This window comes from Gavia stellata, chromosome 24 (assembly GCF_030936135.1).
Source record: "Gavia stellata isolate bGavSte3 chromosome 24, bGavSte3.hap2, whole genome shotgun sequence".
Taxonomy (NCBI): domain Eukaryota; kingdom Metazoa; phylum Chordata; class Aves; order Gaviiformes; family Gaviidae; genus Gavia; species Gavia stellata.
Window position 1 is genome coordinate 9,257,687 of NC_082617.1, and position 18,417 is coordinate 9,276,103.

At 50.5% G+C, this 18,417-nt stretch overlaps 1 protein-coding gene across 2 annotated transcripts in view; it reads right to left on the reverse strand.

Annotated features, from left to right (window-relative positions):
* The window catches only part of VAV2 (vav guanine nucleotide exchange factor 2), a 151,901-nt gene that overhangs the window by 42,742 nt on the left and 90,742 nt on the right, over positions 1 to 18,417 (reverse strand). For both annotated transcript variants that reach the window (XM_059828639.1, XM_059828640.1), the window contains exon 3: positions 10,940 to 10,998. In XM_059828639.1, the coding sequence (XP_059684622.1) occupies positions 10,940 to 10,998 (59 nt within the window). The remainder of the gene's footprint in view (positions 1 to 10,939; positions 10,999 to 18,417) is intronic.

The window sequence follows — 18,417 nt, forward strand, 5'->3', positions numbered from 1 at the left end:
CATCTCCATCTGTTTGGGTGACAGTGCTGCATGTTCCCCAGCCATGAGCTCCCCAAGAGCAAACGCATTGTTCGGGACCAGTTTGTATGTCGTTATTTTTTTTTTTTAAAAGAGCAGAAACATTGGAAGTCCAGGGGTCTAAAAGCTACTGATTCCCTGGGAAATTCTTACAGATCTCCAGGTGCACTGCAACTTCATACATAGTATTAAATGCTATAGCTGGGAATGCCCAACAGTAATGAGTGAAGTAATTTGTGTCCACTGAAACGGGTCCACCAACGGGTTTGCAGAGATCCCAGTTCCTTTGAAAACGTCTCTTATTTAATAACATTAGTTAAGCACCAGACTTTGTTTTTTACTCCACTGTCATGAAGAACCACCTGCTGAGCCATTTATCCTCCCAGCCCGTGCCTGAGCTGCAGCAAGCTCGATCCCGCTCAGATGAAGAGCAAAAGCCCCAGCAACATCAAACACCGCTGGAACAGGCTCTTAGAGATAATAAACCTCCCAGAGTAGACTTCTTCACAGACAAACCCCACAGCATTCAACAGCATCACTTCCAGAGATCAAAGGAGAGAACGAAAGTAGGATCGATCTGATGTGTTTGTGTCAGAGCCTAAAGGAGAAGGAAAGACCAAGTAATTTGTTACGGAGTTTAGAGAGAGCTTCTCCTCTTGAGGACGAGACTTACAGCAGATGATCGTTCTCGACATGCGATGCAAAGCACCCCCTTGATCTTACAAAACATTCAGGCTATACTTTCTGGGCTGGGGAGCTTGCACACGCACAGCACGCAGCACCCCGCTAATGCAACGCGCTCTCGCAAGGAAAGGCAGAAGCAGTCCACAGCCAGAGTACATCACACGGCGATAATCAATTAATATTTCCCCCTTCCCCTGCTCTCAGTGGTCACTCGGGTTGCCCCATGATCCATGCCACGCCGTATCCTCATCAGCCGCCCCTGCATGCTCCCCTGCAGCGATCCTCTCTGCAGGGAGAAGGTGCAGCTCGATGCATGCCTGGCTGTTCCCTCCTCTGAATTATTTAATGGGAAGAGCCAGGTAGGCTGCAATTCTAACAGCAATAAGCAGGAAGATTTATTTATTTATGAACATATTGGAGCATCTGGGTGCTTTGTCCTAGCAACTGAAGCCAGCTGTTCTCCTCTGCAGTACCGTCACAGAGAATGCAGAGGGTCAGGGATGGGTCAGCTTTAGCCTGAGAATTTTGTACAGTAGCATCTTAGCCTCAAATCCATGTGTGACAGAGCAGGGAGGATCCGACATGATTTATTTTCTATTCTCCCTGTCTCCATTCTGATTTCGTGGGGCCAAGCACCAGCCCTGGGAACAGTAAGCCTGGTGAGAAGCACGCAGGGTGGAAACGTCCCGCTCACCGCTCCCCGTCCCAAGGAGCTGTTCCCATCTCTCGGTGGAGACTGTCGGGCGGATCTGCAAGGAGGTTTTCATGACTTGTGCAAACCCCCACAGGAGGGTGTTTGGTGGCTCATCCCTTACCGGGAGCGGGACTCCAGCCTCCCAACGCCAGCATGATAATCTCCCCGCCCCGTTTTCCTAAGTCCAGTGATCACACTTCAGTGTTTTAAAAAGCAGGTGGAGTATGTGACACCCGGGAAACCTGAGCTGCTCCCATCTGCTGCCCCTTCTGCGAGGGATTTCTTCATAACCGGAAAGGACCAGAGCCTCAAGCTGCGGCAAAGGAGCTTCTACAGCTCTGCTGGGATGGACAGGGCTGTGCTGAGCCTTCCTGGCTCAGGATCTGGCAGAAAAACGTTTCCATAGCATGGTATCTACAGACCGTAATTACACCTTGCAGTAACTCACAAAACCCATGGCTGGGTATGCAGATCCACCAAGAACCCTGTTTTGAAGAAAGCATCGTGGCAATACAAAGAAAACCCACGTGAGTCTGCGATTTCACCAAGATTTTGGACTTCAGGCTGTGCTTTCCGTGCGAGTTTGGGTGGGGGGCTGGCAGCGGGCTTCAGCTCCCGTGCTTCCAGATGAGCCCATCTGTCCCGCTGCTGAGGTTTAACACTGCTTCAATCCCAAAATGTATTTCTCCATGGGAAGCGCTCAGACCTCAGCTGTTCGTAAGATGTCATTTTGATAGCTGCAACCTTGCCCCCTTTTTTTTAAACTTCTCTTTTTCTCCAGGATGGCAAACCACTCCCTGAGCATGGGATCACCCTGTCCCCATGGGTCCCCCACCAGCCATCAGTTCTGGCACCCCAGAGCCATAGCGGGTCCCCTGGGCATGCCATCACGAACGCAGCACTCCTGGACCCGTCTAAAGAAAACCACGTGGTTCTGCAAGACGTTTACACGCAACTGAAAATGCATTCATCATTGGCTTCAGTGGGATTAGGCAGATTAAAGCAGCATTTAATTTACTGATGTACCAAGAGGTGGCTGGGAGCTGACCAGGCGCGAGCAAAGAGGTGACCTTGAGCTGCTTCTTCAGCCCTGCTCTCGACCCGGGCAGCACCTCCAAGCTTTGGTTCCCATCTGTGAAATGGGAACAAGCGTCACGGAATGATTTTGGTAAAGTGCTGCGAGATGGATGAAAACCACACTATGAATGCCCAAGAGTCGTTTTTATACAGCAGAATGGAATCAATTCTCTCCCTGCAGAACAAGACACATTGGAGCATACCAAAAGCTGCTGAATTTAATTAAAATCATACTATTGTGTTACATTACTCATCTCTGGAAAGAAGCACCTCATGCTGTGCCAGATTTTAGACACGTCCTCTGAAAAATTATGATTTGCTTTTGTTTGTGGTCTGGAACTTGCAAAAATTCTCACAGGATTAATTCTGATAGAAATTCAGTGGGGAGACAGCAAGCTACATCATCAGATAACACAAAGATGATGATTTTGCAGAAGAGCACTTACAGCATTTAGCACAGTGCCCAAGGGTTAGCTGCATGCCCTGCTTTATCTCTAGCTCAAATCTGAACCAAGTATTTCTGGAGACTATGAGACAAAAAAATAACAGCTCGTATAATTTTATGTTTCAACACATTATCGCATTTTTAAAAAATTCTCATGTACCAATGCTTCGCTCAAGAAAGCAGTATGATTTTCTCCTCACTTCAGCTCCACGTTGACAATAACAGATGGATGAAATCAAAAGGGGAATCCAGAGACATCTTTCTCGAAAAGAAAGGAAGAAAACACCCCTCTGGGGTAACAGCACAACCAATCACTAGGAAATTATTTGGCCCAGGTCTCTGAGTCGGAAAACAACTAGATTGGAAAACGCCGTGGCTGAAAATCAATGGCAAGCGTAGTGAGCAGGGAGACTGGCAGCCTTCCCTCCTGGTGGGACATCCCGGTGGCCCTGGTTCCACCAGGAATGCATGAGCAGCAGGTCGAGGAGGAGGGAAGATGCTCTTGCAGCTCAGACACCGGCTTGAAACTGCAGCAGTGCCCTGCCGAGCCCAGCACCGGGGCAGGGGGTTTGCACCCACCACGGGGGCAGACGGCCAGAGCCCTCGCCCCGGCGAGCCACTGCAACCAACCCAAGCAGACGGCACCCATCACCCGGAGGACATAAAAATAAATCACAGCCAGGACGTAAAGACCTGGGACGCACCCCACGGTATTTAACAGCATCCCCACAAGGCTCTGCAATTGCCCAACTCTGGAAAACGCTCTGTTAAAAACAAAAACCTTGAAACTTCCCTGGTTTTAACTTGTAGCAAAGCAGCACAAGGAAAACTTTTAGCAGTCTGAGCAGCAGTTTCTCTGGTGCACCTGAGCAGCTGTAGTCCTATGAGACGCATGCCAATAAAAACAAGTATCTGCCTAAATATATATTTCTGCCCGCTTCCAGAGCAGCACCAGCACTGCGGGCTGTTCGCAGGAAAGCACCACCAGCGTGTCCCAGCCCAGCGGGGTCTGGCTGGGCAACATAAGCCAGACCTAAACGGACCACCTGGGCTGAGCCGCACTTTCTGTGGTCCACGAGGAATAAAAAGACGTGCACTTCCCCCTCCCCGGTGGGGCACAAAGAGACATGGTTTTTCCTAGAGCACCTGAGTACACCTCTCTCCAGGCACAGCCCATGGTGGTGTCCCCAGCCCTGAGCTCCCCGTCCCCCAGCACTGGGAGCCCCCTACCTCCAAGCCCCCCGTTTTGGACCAGCCACGCCTGAAGCCCTTCTCCAAACCTGGGGTGAGGACCGCATTTCAGAGAGACCTTGCCAGCACCTTTTCCCATCAACCTCTGCATTGACCCTGAACGGGAGAGAAAGCCTTATGCCTTGCTGCTGCACCCAAAGGGGAGACGGTGCGAGGGTGGCCGGTGATACAAGAGGGAACCCCAAGGGAAGCACTACACGGGCAAAGTCGATGAGCAACGACAAGGCAGGTGCATCCCAAAAACCAGCAAGCCCCACGTGTGACCATTAAGCAGAGCTGTGCACATCAGAACTGTATCTTCTTTATGCAAAGCTGCTGGTGGGGAGGGGGCGAGAGAAACTGCCTTTGCTTTCATTAGCAGATGCTTACGGGGTGACCTCAGCATCTCCCAAGCCTACAAAGCAGCCGCACAGGAAAACATGTCAATGATATTTTTCAGACTCTCTTAGGAGCAAGTCTGTGAGGATACATACGTGCCAAAATAAATGTGTTAAAAACGTTTTTAGCTGGAAAGGAACTGCTTTTAGCCAAGGATCCTGCTTATTGACAAAGGAAGAAGCTTTACAGTCACTTCTAAAGAAGGTTTGTCCGTGTCATAGGAAACCACCGCCACTCGAACTCCGCTTGCGAGGTCTGCGGCTGAACCTCTGTGGCTTTGTGCTGGTCAGGAGCGGTGGTCAGTCCCAGGACCGGTCCCAGTTCCAGACTCCCTGGAGCACCGGAGAGCACTGCATAGCAACCATACGCGTTTCTAGACACAGATTCCTTCCACAGTCTTCTCCATCCATTCTACAGCAACACTTAAAGCACGTACAACGGATACACAGTGGCAGTAAAAAAAAATAATGGGCAGAGTGCAATTACAGAGAGTGCATTGGCAATGAATAAAACAGTCCTTGTAAAACCAACCTTACAGGAGAAGAGGTCCCGTAACTACCTCCTCACCAGAAGACACTTGAGGACTTAATCATTAACGACTTTAATTGCTTGCCATTTTCACACACGGCTGGATCCGCCTCCTGTGTTGAGCTACCATCCCCAGGGGCGGGAGGAGCAGAGACCGAATCTGATCAGCATGAAGCCTCCATCATGCTGGAGAATCTTTGCAAATCCCGTAAAAGATTTCCCCTTGTCTCCCTTCTCCAGGACAGCAAGGGGAACGTCTCCACAACCAGCTACGCTAGGGCTTGTGCCATCCCATCTTTTGCAAGGAGTGGGTTTTGCTGGCAGGATCACAAAGTCTCCTCCACCAGGTCACCCCCACCGCAAACATAAGGGTACCCCCACAGCGCAGTGGGGCTCAGTCAGACTGGAAGTGGATTAAAGTCACGAAACCTGGACAAAACCGGGTTTAATTCTGAATTGGTAGATGGAGCGCGGAGGAGTTTCCAGGTCAAACACAGTGAATGACACGCACTGGGAGCAGAGAGACATGCACCTTTTGCAGGGCAGGGGCTCAAGGCTGCCCGCGCAGGTCCAGCTCCCTTTGCCCCCCTCCCGCGGGCAGGCAGGCAGGGCACCGCCGCGCTGAGGAACGCTGCTCGCTCAGCGCAGTATGACAACCCCTCGAGCGGCGCAGGCGGGACGCTTGTGACTCTCCCTTCCCATCCCTCCTCCCTCTCACCCCCCCACACATCCTGATATTACTGGCAAGCCGTTAGGTACAGAAACTCCAGGGATGATAACGCTGCAGACCTCATTTTGAGCACGTCACTCTGTTTTAATAGTTTACCTGGGCAAAGCTGAGCAATGCTGAACCTCGTCGGCAAGGCACGGGGTTTGCAGGCAAAGCAGGGTGGGAGGAAAGTCTCCTCTGGGTTAAATCCCCACTGATGGGAGGACGCTGGTACAGACCCTTTAGCTGCCTTGAACTTGACCGGAGCCAGCTCCAACCTGGGCTAATCCCAGCGTTGAGACTCTCTCTTCCCAAGTCATCATCTGCGTTGTAGAGATGGGCAAACTGGAGACACGATGGCCTGGACGGTGGTCTGCACTCAACAGGGTGCCGGTGGGCACCCTGGCCCTGACATCCACTCGGCACGGGATCTGCAGGGGAGGGGTGGGCACCCAGCGGGTCAGACAAGCACCAGGACCGACGCCAGCCCCTACCCTGGAAAGCCAGGAGGGTTTCTCTCCTCTACTGACATGTCCAGCCTCCTGTAAGCAAAACAGCAAATCCCGGCTCCCAACGTATGGGACTTCCAGGGGATTCCCAGGCATCGGAAGCACCGTCACCTCTCGCTGAGATCAAAGCTGCCCTGCAGCCACAGCCAAGGGCTTGTCCTCCACTGCCAGCAAATCTGCTTTGCCACCTCAGGGCATCGATGCGTGGAGGTGAAACGCCAAGAGAATCATTTTGTCTTCTATTTATTCATTTCTTTAAATGCAAGGTAAACTTCAGCCCAGGGCAAGGGGCTGGCATAGCTGTGTTTGCCTGGAGGTAAACCTAATGTCACTTATTCTTCCAACAAGCCTGGACTGGCCACCGACCTGAGGGGCTCCTGCCTTGGCCCCCAGGATGGGGAAAACACAACCATCCCCTTCCCTTCACCGCCCGGAAAAAGCACCACCGCTGCTCCCACAGGAGAAAACCTCCTCTTGACAAATAGGATTCACCCCTCCTCCCCATTTGCAAATTTTTTTAAATCTATTTTATTAACTGCAGTGCCTTCCAAGGAAAGTCACTGAGAGGTTCAGTTCATATATAAAGGATTTACTTAGATTAAAAGTCTCAGTAAAAGGCCTTTGAACACGCTAACTCCTTCCCGTTTTCAGACGGTTTCACTGTGCACACATTAAAAATGCATGCAGGCAGCATGAGCCAATATTCCTTAACCTCCTGCTTTGCTTGCAAAACTCTGCTTCCAGGAAAAACATATATCTCGGGGAGATGAAAAAACACATGTCCCCTCTGCTCACAGCTCACATTCAGCCCGCGGAGCTCACTCGCACGAGGTGGACGACGGCTGGAGCCCAGAGGACACCGGGATCTACCATGGGCAATGGAGAATAACCTGGGCTGCAGCAGGAATGTCTTAAGGAGAAAAAAGTTGGTTTAATGGGACCTGCAGCAAGAAGTCCTGTCGTCCTCCAGAGAGCTAAGAGTTTACTCGAGAAAACTTGGAAAGGGAATGAAAACTCATGCTCCAGAGCGCAGGAGAACCTTTGCACACTATCCTTGTAAGACCGTGCTGCTTCTGTCTGCTTCAAGATCCTCGCGCCTGACTTGGAAGCATTTAGTGCCAGCCCCCATGAGAAATGGGGTAATGGACTTAATGGGCCCTGAGTCAGGTCTGCCGTGGAAACTCCGGGCGTCCTGGCTGTAAAATAAAGGCTCCTTGTTCAGAGACAACCACGGGTGGGCAAGGAGCACGGTGGTAACTTCTCACCGCGGCTGCTGACAGTCCTCCAGGCAGATGGAGGAGAGGGTAAGGAACAATAACAGTTAAAAAAAAATAAAAAAACCTCTTCTCCTTAGCTGATGGGCAACGCTACACAATGAGGATCTTTTCTTTGTCCCCACATACAGCCTGTAAAATGACACACGGCTGAAAACCCCAGGAAAAGGGTATTATCACATTACCGCAGACCCTGCGCTCCCAAACGAGATCAAAAGGCAGCGCTGCCGGAGGCTGCCTGTGCCCACGCCAGCAGGCAGGTCTTGTCTCCAGCAAGCCAGGTGAACAGAGGCATTTCTACCTCCCCGTTTCTGAGAGGGGAAAATCAGACCTACAAAACGAAGGGATTTGCCCAGGGCTGTGTACGGCACCTGGGACAGAGCCGAGATCCAAACGTAGTTTTGTGCATCCGCTTTCCCCTCAGCACATGTCTTTAGCCACAAAACCATCTTTCCTCTGAATGCCTTAAATTAAAGAAGGAAAATGTGCCTTTTTCTAGGAGGCACCAATAAGCCTCTTATCATCCAGGGGCTTGCTACGCACGGGGCACTATCCAAAAAATAACCCAGTGTGGCGGCGGTGGTCCTTGCAGCTACACGCTTCTTTAATTAGCAGGGAAACATCATCTATGCTGTTTGCACAAACAGCCTCGTGCAAGAGAGAAATCTATTTTTGCAATGCACCGTGCTGGAGGGGGACACTGTTTTCTGCAGGACTTCTGAAACCTGCAACTAGGACTCGAACAGAGCAGGAGGAGGGAAGACGCAGCACGCGCTGTAGCTACAGCTGCAATAGATTAAGCCCAGCCTTAGCAATGGGCTGCAAACAAAACATTGCATTCAAGATCATTTTTTGCCGTGTTTTGCTGCTTGTAGCTTGTTCCTTGGAAGAAACACTCTGTCATCTCAACATAGCTAGCCTGATAGCTATCTGGTTTACTCTATGAAACAGGTTTTCTCTGACAAGGTTCATGTATCCAGAAATTATTAGACAGAAAGACTATTTTTATTTTTCACTGAATAGCATACAAGATTGATTTTTATTTTTCTACCCTACATGCCATGAAATTTATTTAAGGACAAGTAATAGGCTTGCGGATTTATTTCATTCTTAATTTGCGTGATCCTGAAGTCTTAGACCCCAAAATAGGGGTTGGAGCAGAGCCACATTCATGCTATGGGGCTGAAAACCATACAATCCATATACAATCCTAATTGCACTGTATTTACCATGTTTTTAAGCACTGTGCCTAAGCCAACAAGACTTTTCCCATTTATTTCAATGGCAGCATCTTCACTGGGGGAGAGGAGGGTAGGGACCCCAACCGTCGGTGGGGACCCCAGCGAGCTGCCGGGCAGCGGTGGCCGATGTGGCCAGTCCATTCACGGAGCCAGAGCTGCCCCTGGTTCCCACAGCTTAAATTAATTCATCTGAGATTAGTTTCTGTCATTGAGGTTTTTGTGATGGTGTAGCAAGAAATCATCTCATTAAAAGGAAAAAACGTCCAGCAATGGACAAAGCGAGGGCTCTCCGCCTGCAGGGGATGGGGGGGTGGAAAGGGACATCCCGGGGGGTGTTTTCCAGCTAAGGGGAGGAAGAGCATTTTCTGTTCTTGCAGAGTTGGCAATGGGGAGGAGGAGCAGGGTTAATACGCAGGAAAACAGAGTTAGAAGCAAAGACCCACTAAGCTCTGCGCTATTCTTGTGTAATTATGGTGCCAAAGGCTTCCAAGATAAGGGATTTTAGTGGGAACCGTAAATGCTGGTTGTAAAATGAATGAGAAAAAGCCGCGTATCCACAAGAATAGCAAAGCCTCCCTGCTCCTGGCTCCCAACTACCGCCCAAGCCGCCCACCCCTGGCAGCGGGGACCTCAACAGAAACACCAGTGATTCAGCCAAAGCCTTCCCCGAGGAGGGCCAGCTCATTCATCCTCCGAACGGACACCAGGACCTCCCTGCCTAGGGAAGGGCTTTGCCAGGCGTGACACCTCGCGTCCTCTTCCAGCAATGCCCCGAGACTTAAACCCAGCCCTGGCAAAGGTACCGCAGCTTGTGCACATGGGTCCAAACGCCTCGGATGCTCTTTTCCCTTAAAATAATAACCACTGCAGGCTTCTCCAGGACTCAGGGCTATTCTTAACAATAAATAGTCCTTAACTTACAGCGCGTCTTTTTTCCTCAAACCGTCATCCCCTGAATCTCCCCCCAGTCCTGGTGGGATCTGTCAGATTTGTGTTTAACAGATGGGAAGGCTCCGAGTTTGTTTTACACGTGAAAAGCTGTTCCCCTCCAGCAATATCAGTGCAGTTAAAGCAGTGGAAATAAGTTCAAGCAGTGGAAATCGTGGGGTGTGGTGGCGGGGCATGGGCCGCAGGGCTAGAAGTAAAGCAGGCGCCCCATCCAGCCCGCACCCCCCCACCCGGGCTGGCGCTGGCCCCGGGATGCAGCCGCAGACCACTGCCATGCTACACCCTGACCAGAATAGCAGCAAGACACGTTCTGCGGAGGAAAAAAAGAAAAAGCGTTCTATAGCTGGGGAAAAACCACAACCCCCCAAAAAGAGGAGGTAAGGGACTTCAGGCTGAGAACTCTTCCCAGTTCTACCTGTGGTCCTAATGAGAAGATGTTGCCAGATTAATAATAAAAATGCACACTAACAAGAAAACCAACTGCAAACCAATTTTGTAGGGAATTGAACAAAGACCAGGATAACAGCTCTGCTTAATAGGGTTGTCTGCTGTTTTTAATTCCTTCTCCATTGCTCCTTCAATTAGCGGAGGAGGAGCAGCCCCAGCAGCCAGACAGCCCACCCTGGGTGCCAGGGCCAGGTCACTTATTAACCCCCATTACCCACTCAGCGCTGATGTGCCTTTGTCAAAGCCAGGAAGGAATTTCCCAGCTGTTAGTGGCTTAAAAACCACCTGGGTGCTTCTGCACAGCCCGGGGAGTGGGGCAGCTGAGGGGTGGGGACAGTGGGGTGACACCACAGCTCCGCGGGCAGGACAAAAGGGACGGGCATCGCTGCCTTTCCCGGGGTCCCGGTCCTCAGCTGCACAGCCCCTGCAGAGGGGACCTGAGCAAAACCTCCGGCAAGAGACGCTAAACCCCACCCTGCCACCCTCCCCAGCAGACATACTGCACACAACCTGTTACATTTTCACTTATTTTACTTGTAAACTACTCCTGAGCAGCTGGTGAGGTGCTTTTACATGTACCCTGCCTACATCCCAAAGGCATCCTTGATGTCTGTTTAACCCTAATATATCCCAACCATATTAATGCTTCTAAAGAGTCTGATGTGATGACATACTAGGAATATGGATACGGAGAGAGAAAAACATGATTTAAAGCATCATATTGAAAGGATCTTACCTAATTCCTTTGGTTTGAGCAATACTGTGGAAGGAGAGTCTGGATACTGCAGAGATCACCTGGAAATGAGAGAAAAAGATGCTGGTGTGCTTACTGAAGACAGAGGAAGGTTTGGTGGGAACTCGGGGACCCACAGCCCAGTATTTGCACCTGAACACCCACTGAAATGGATGTGCTCTAGTCCCCCCATCAGTGCCACAGTACGTCACCATCAGAGCTTGGAGGACACTATCAGCACAAACACCGCTCTTGGTTTTACCAATGAGCACAAAAGACATTTAACCCTCAGCTATAAAGATCCCCATTCAACAGCATCATCTGAGGAAACTTCATCCCACCGCTCATATAATACATCCAGACCTGCTCCAATAGGTTTTATGCAACACTGAGAACCATTGAAAAAAGCCTCTTTGTATTTTATTACTCCTTTCGTCTCTCCCCACACAAAATGATCTTATTGAGGCAAACTTGCCAAGACCAAATGGTTTTGACTTCTTGCATTTCAATAAAGATGCATCATCAGTTTGTCAGAGGTGAGTGCAGACCATCGCCCTTTTCTGGTGGAAAACAGCCAGTAGTGATTCAATAACAAAATATTTTCATCAGCATCGTAATGAGGAACAGTAAAGCCACCAGCTTTTTCTGAAAACTCCCATTTTTGATGGATGTTTTAATTGCTACGCCGAATTTTCAATGAAGAGAAACAAAGAATGGGTTTAGTCGCTTATAGATATAAAACATGTTTTACTCTTGCTCATAGTCATCATTTCAAAGCTAGATTGAAAAAACAAACCTATTATTTTTGGACTAGTTTCCCGTCCACTGGAATGAATAGAGATGCCTGCGTCCAGGACACAGATAAAGGACTTTTTGAGCCGTTCCTGCTGTCCACGGCCCCCAACCCCAGCTCTCCTCCAGGCATACAAACCCAAACACAGTGGGGGCTGTTGCTGCCTGGAGGTGCCCCGTACCCAACCCGGCCGGGAGGCACCCGTTAGCGCTGCTTTCTTTAGGGACCACGTGCTCCCCCCCGCTGAGGGATGCTTCCCTGGCTTGTTCAGCCACCTTCGCATCAGTCACCCCAGAGAACACGTGCCCTAAGCGAGTAAGTGCCTGACTTCTCTCCTGGGACTGCTGTTGGTGCTTGAAGCCCCTCTCCCTCCCACGTTATTATCCCAGAACGTCAATCAGAGTCGCATCGCGGATCCTCATGCAAATCCTTCCCGCTGCAAGAGGCACAGGCAGGCACCAGGCTCGGTTTTGGGCGGATGCACGCACGGGGCTCCGTGGGACTGCCCTGGAGCCCGAGCTCCTCCTGCCGCGGCAGATCCTGCTCCAAACCCTCTCTTCTCCTCCGCGCTTCCGCAACTTTCATCCCTCTAATTTTTCTTTTCTTTTACCATCGCCACCAATTCCAGCCCAGCTGTCGGCCGCCAGTGCCCCACGCGTGGACCCGAAGCCAGGGCAGCAACAAAGGAGCTGCCACAGTTTGGCACTTAGCCGTTGACTTTCACCCGGAGAACAAAGATACTGAATTATTCAACAAGGCCTTCGAGACTCCACGAACGTCAAAACTTGGCCAAGTTTCTCCCTGATATAAAATGCCACTAGCGGGAGTCCAATGCAGAAAGGAGCTCCAGAGCAAGAGGGAATTTTCCTCGCACCTCGGAAGCCTTTATTATCCCCAAGCAATGCTTCTAGCAAAAAAGGGCTTTACCAAAGCATCCTTCCACATCTTTTTTTTAATACGTTGCCTCTGACAGTTTCCTCTAAGCAGAGGACATGGATAAGGGTGTGGGGGTTTTTTTATTAGACAAAGCATTACTTTTGCAACCGCTGTCATGAGAATATTTTGGCCTATTTCTCACTCTGAAGAGCCCATCTGGATAGCTACCAGACCACCACCCCTGGCACGGCTGGTTTTACAGGGATGCCCTGGAGCCACTGATCACACACCATAATTACTGTGCAACTAGAAGAGAAACTGTAAACTTTCTCAAGCAGAAAATTAGTGCCACAAATGTAAACGCAGCAAAGTTCCTCATTTTACTGCAATCTAACCAAAAAGCAGCACGGGGAAACGTTGGTCGCTTCTGGAAAAGCTGCTTGAGCCACGTGCTCTCCTGCCAGTGAGCTGTAAGCTCCCAGCGCCAGCCGGCGAGATTCCCACCTCCGTTTCGGGGAGGTGTCACGCAAGCCTGGCTCTCCGAGTCCCTCTCACACCCCTACCTCTGGCCGGTCTCTCGTTTGCTCTGGTTTTGAGAAGCGTCAAGCAAAGACGTGGCTTCTGGTAATGTCACGCTTCAATGAGCAAATCTGCTCCGGAGAAAGCGAAAGGGGCTGAGCCGCCTTGGCAGGAGAAGGCAGCCCTTCCTGCGAGCTCCACGCGAGCCACGTCCGTCCCAGCGCTCTAAAGTGCACGCTGTCATTTCAGTCTGCATTTTTAAATGAGGTTGGCTTTGCCTTTAGAAATGACATGAGCAGCAACAGGAAAAAGCAGGTTAAAACATAACCGGGAGTCAATGAAATGAGGTCTTACTCCCAAAATTGTCAGCAACTTTAAAGACTACTCTGGTCCTGTTATTAAATCTCTGTACCGCAGTCTCCCACCTATAAGCTTCTCCCCAGGTTGGGAGAGGGGGTGGGACTGAGTCCATTAGCATCCATGAAAGGCTCCAGGGCTCGTCAAGGCAGAGCCGCAGCGCAGAACATCGCTGCCGGCGAGCGGTACCTGCAAACGCCGAGCCCAAACGGGGTGCGGAGGCTGGCGAGCCCGCTGGCACCCCTGGTCTTAAAATAGTCCAAGGAAAGTCCTAGACTGATTGAATGAGTCTCTTCTGCGGTCTATTATTAGGCTTCTAAAGCACAAAAATCAGTTTATGAATCAGACGGTTATACCGCAGGGTTTGACTTCCAGGGAAATTTAAGAGAAAAGCGCACTGTTCTCTACGCCAACAATTTTTGCTTTGTTCTTTTATGAAAAGCCCCAAGCGCTGAACATCCTGGCACATCAAAGCCCGGGACCTGGTTCCAGCAACGAGCCAGCATGCACAGACGTGCTCGTCTACGCTTAGGCTCCCAAATCGATGCTCAGGTACGTAAGCAAAGCGACCCACTTTGAGGGATCAGGTACAAAAAGCCTCCCCAAAGCTTGGCATCTCCAAAAACAACACCGCAGGGTAACTGTCCCAATATCAGGGAGTATTTTTCCAACAGCAACTCCTGCTGAGGCAGTAGCCAAGGGCAAGAAAAGCCAAGTGCAACCCCAGCTCCTCTTACAGCTCCTGCGCGCCAGCCCCCAGCCAGGGAAGTGCTTAAGCACGCATTTAAGGATAAGTAATCCTCTCAATTTCAACAGGATTAAACAACATTCTTAAAAGTAAGTCAATCCTTAAGTGTTTGCTAAACTGTGTCTCATTTTCCCTGCAAGGCAGCTTCTTATTTGCAGAGAAACCTAATAATATTTCCTGCCACTCCCAGCTATCATTTTCTATTAGGCCAGGCGGGATCCGCGTCGGTACGCACCCACGCAGCAGTTGGCACAAGGGGTCCCTGATCTCATCTGAGGCTTTTCGTCGCTTCTGCAATACGAGGACATATTAATACAACTAATACAGATATGAGGCTAAGTGGAATTACAGTTCAGTGGTTATTTATACCTTCCCTTTCTTTTATGGCAGCCTGGAAATGCAGACGCTTTGTTTCCCAAGGCAGATGGTATAACCAAAAAAGATTTCTTGCCGTGGGCTATCAGTTCCCTTCAGATTTATGCTGATGATTTCACAAGCTCAGATCTTTGGGTTTCCCCTCTTAAAACTAACCCACTGCTCAAAACTGGGAGCTGCCAGAACTGAGGCTGCCGCATCCTGGACGTGCTCCTGGAGCACGCCGGGACCCACAAGCAATAGCTTCCGACTTTGCTGGTCCCTTGAACCGTGCTTGAAAAGGCTCCAGCGACCAAAACCGCGCCGTGCCACCGCACCAGCTGGGGTAGCGCTGGGGGCTCTCCCGGCCCCGTCCCGGGGGAAATCACCCTGCTCAGCACTGGCAGACGAGAGGATTAGCAAAGTCATTTGAAGATGCTGCTTGGGAAAACTATACTTTTATCTGTGCGTTTGTCTTCTGGGAGAAGGAGGGCTGCGGGCTGAAACCACAGGGGCTTATGCAGATTATTATCACTTCTTCACCCATTTCTCAGCGCAATTTCCTCAAAAAAACCTCCATTCAGCATGCAAACACTACCATAAAAGCTATATGTAACGTCCCGCTGACAATAAGATGCCAGAAACAGAGCTATAAAGGTATGCGGTGCAGGTGATGAGCAGATAGACTTTCTCTACAGTCGCCCCGCAAAGGGTCAGTGGGAAATTTCTGGTAGTTTCACCGTGAAAAGTGAGGGATGCCCTTCGCATTCCTGACATTCCAGTTTGCCTTGTATTTTTACACATGAGCTAAATCCAACCACCCAGCTATCATTTACCGACCAGCACGGGGTGAGATCACTGCTGGGAATCAACAGAACCAGAAACGGAGCACGAGGGCCGTGCACGTGATTTCAAGACTGAGCATCAGAGGTCTCGTGCAGACCCTGATTTAAAAAGACACCAAGTTCTGCACTTCTTAGGAAAGAGAAAGAAAAGAAAAAAAAAAAATCAAGTCTTAAACTGGGTTCCTCATATTCACTGTTCACTTTGCAAGAAGCTCGGCTGAGTCAATAAATGGGATTTTGGAGAAGAAAAAAAAAAACACCAAAAAACCCCAAACCTAAAACCCCCACACCAACACCATATGAAATCCACCACTATTCTTCTTCTTACTACCAACGCTTTCTTTTAGGAACTACGGATTTAAAAATAAACTAAAGCAAAACAAAAAATAAATTATTATGCTTACTGCTCTTCTGTTTCCTCCAGCATTGTTTACTGCTGATGGTATCTCTGTGCATCTAGAAAACTCTCAAATAAACTCCCTCCTTATTTGAAAAAACAAACTGCCCCAGCTGGGCTGGAGAAGACTTTGCATAGGAGGAACTCCCCGGCTCTCTGCGCTCCGTGAGCGTGCCTGCGCAGCCCGAGCGAGCCGCAGGGGTTCCAGCCAGGCTCGCAGCCCGGGCCGAGCCCCAGCAAGGTCGTGCATTCCCAAAACAAACGAATATTTGCTTCTAAGCAAATCAGGAGCTCTGCACAGCGGCGATAAGTCTGGGCAGAGACCTCGATGTTGCCACCTCTGCACGTATCCTTCTGGGAGGGAAGGTGGTTTCAGAGCCTGAAATTACACGGAGTAATTTTCTGGTTTGCCCCTAAAATCATGAAGGGCAAAAAAGATCCAAATATCCCCAGTGTCTCTGTGGGCAGGATCCTGACCCCAAATTCAGAGACAAGCTGGCTAAGTTATTTCAGAGTCAGATAATGGGGTCCAATAGTGAAAAAACTGATGTGAAGAGGCCCAGGGACAAGGCTGCTAAAATAAAAGCATCGATGACAGCAAGTAGGATTTGCCCCAGCTGCCTCCAGTCTGTGGTGCTGGAGAACCCCGTATGTTCTCCCACCGTTGCACTGGCGCACGTGGCAGTGGGTGCTGAGGTGGCCGCTCAGCTCGTGTTTGCTCTTCTCCACCTGCGGAGGAGCATCCCTGCCCGCCCGGGGCATTTCCCAGCGCTTTCCACCCAGCTGCACACACACACCGGGCTGTGCGCAACCAGCATCTGATACTTGCAAACCAACGTGTCACCACCACTTTCCAGCCTCCCATCTCCTCCGTTTGCATATGCCTCTCCCACGATTCGTACCTCGGCTAGACCAGCCCTGGGAAAGTCAGTGTAGCCAAGCCCTGAGTGTGAGAGCCAACACAAAACACAACCTGCTCGTTCTGGATCAATTATTTGTGCTCCGTGCATGCTATTGCCTAGTGCATAAATCTGCAAGACCTTATAGCATGCGTGCAGCGAGCACAGCACACGTTAAACCTACAGCTGCCTTCCAGCCCTCTCCTCGGAGACCACGCAACCAGGGCTGCTGCCGCTACAGCATCCCACAGATGTTGCTGGGAATTCCTTAAATCAACATCTCCCGATACAACCTGGTACCCGAGAAGAGCATCGCTGCACATGGCTACGGCAGGAGAGCGGCAGCCCCTGGCCAGGCAGGAGGAAATCAGACTGCGGTGATTCATTTCCTTAGGATGCCAAGGGCAGACAGAGCCGCGTTATGGGATCAAATCAGTTTGAGTTTCCTACACCCAGGGCTCTCTCCTCTCAGCTGGATCTCATCCACCCAGCTGGCTGCTGAGGATGAGGGCTATGAAATAATAATCCGTTTGGACAACTCTGTTGAGCCTTTCCAGTGCCTGCCTGAACAGTTTCCCCCGCGGCTTCTCTCCGCCCGCCCGGGGATGCCACGGCTTCGCCTCCTATTCCCACTCGTGCCAGGCGGAAAGGCAACGTGCCGGGGAAGCGTGGTGTTCGCTGGCATGCAGCGTTTGGAGAGACGCCAGCTGAGCGTATTTCAGCTGATACATATTTGATAAGGATTTTAAATCAAAGCCAGGGAAGTTCTCCCCTGACGATGTGTCCAGGCTTCTCTCGCTGTATTTCACTACAAGGACCACGCAACAGACGGGGAACTCCATGATGGAGGTATGGTAAAGGCTCTTCCCTCCTCCAACAAATACCCATTCCAGGGATCCTTGACTGCCACTCCCTTTTGAGTTATTGAAATATCAGCAACTTGTGACATTGCTATGGAGCTACAGATGAGCTTTAGAGCACCCATCAAATCACAGGAGATGGAAGAACCAGAAATGTAAAACAAAACCCATTTGCCAGAGGAGATGGGGAACAACAAAACTGCCCAGCTTCCAGCACCCCTCTGCGTTTGCTGCTCCCTTGGCTTCAAAGATGTGTGCGCAGCATTAAGTGCTGTTCTCAGGGAAGCAGTAAATATCGTCCTAAAGCCCAAACAGTGGTTCGGTGGAGAGCTGGCCGGGGACGCCAGGACCGCGTGCCTCACCGGGGCTGGGCTGGACTTCCAGTCTGCAAACTGGACACAGGAAAACCAGGTACAAGCTGGATTTTGCTTCTGAAATGCAGCAAGGAAGGCTGGACGTACAGGCTCCTTCCTTTTCTAAAGGGATCCTTGGTCATGGAAGTGGCAAAGGGTTAAAATAATCTCAAGTGAACATCTGACACAGATTGTCCCCGAGATCTCTTAGCCACAGTTCAGCGCGCTGTGTCAGGCTGCGTTATGGTTACTGCTGCGTTACAGGGACAAGCGATTACATCTCTCAAGATAATGAGGTTAAGCCCTCTAACGAGAGCCCATCATCAGAGATGCACTTTCCGGGCAAAAGCATCGTTACCAAACCCAAAAACTCCTCTGAGAAAGCCTGAGGAACAGGCACCAAAGTTTTGCATTATTTCCTTACGAGGCAGCTGGGGAGGGAGCGACCCCCCAGCAAGGCTGCCTCCACAGCAGCATCTA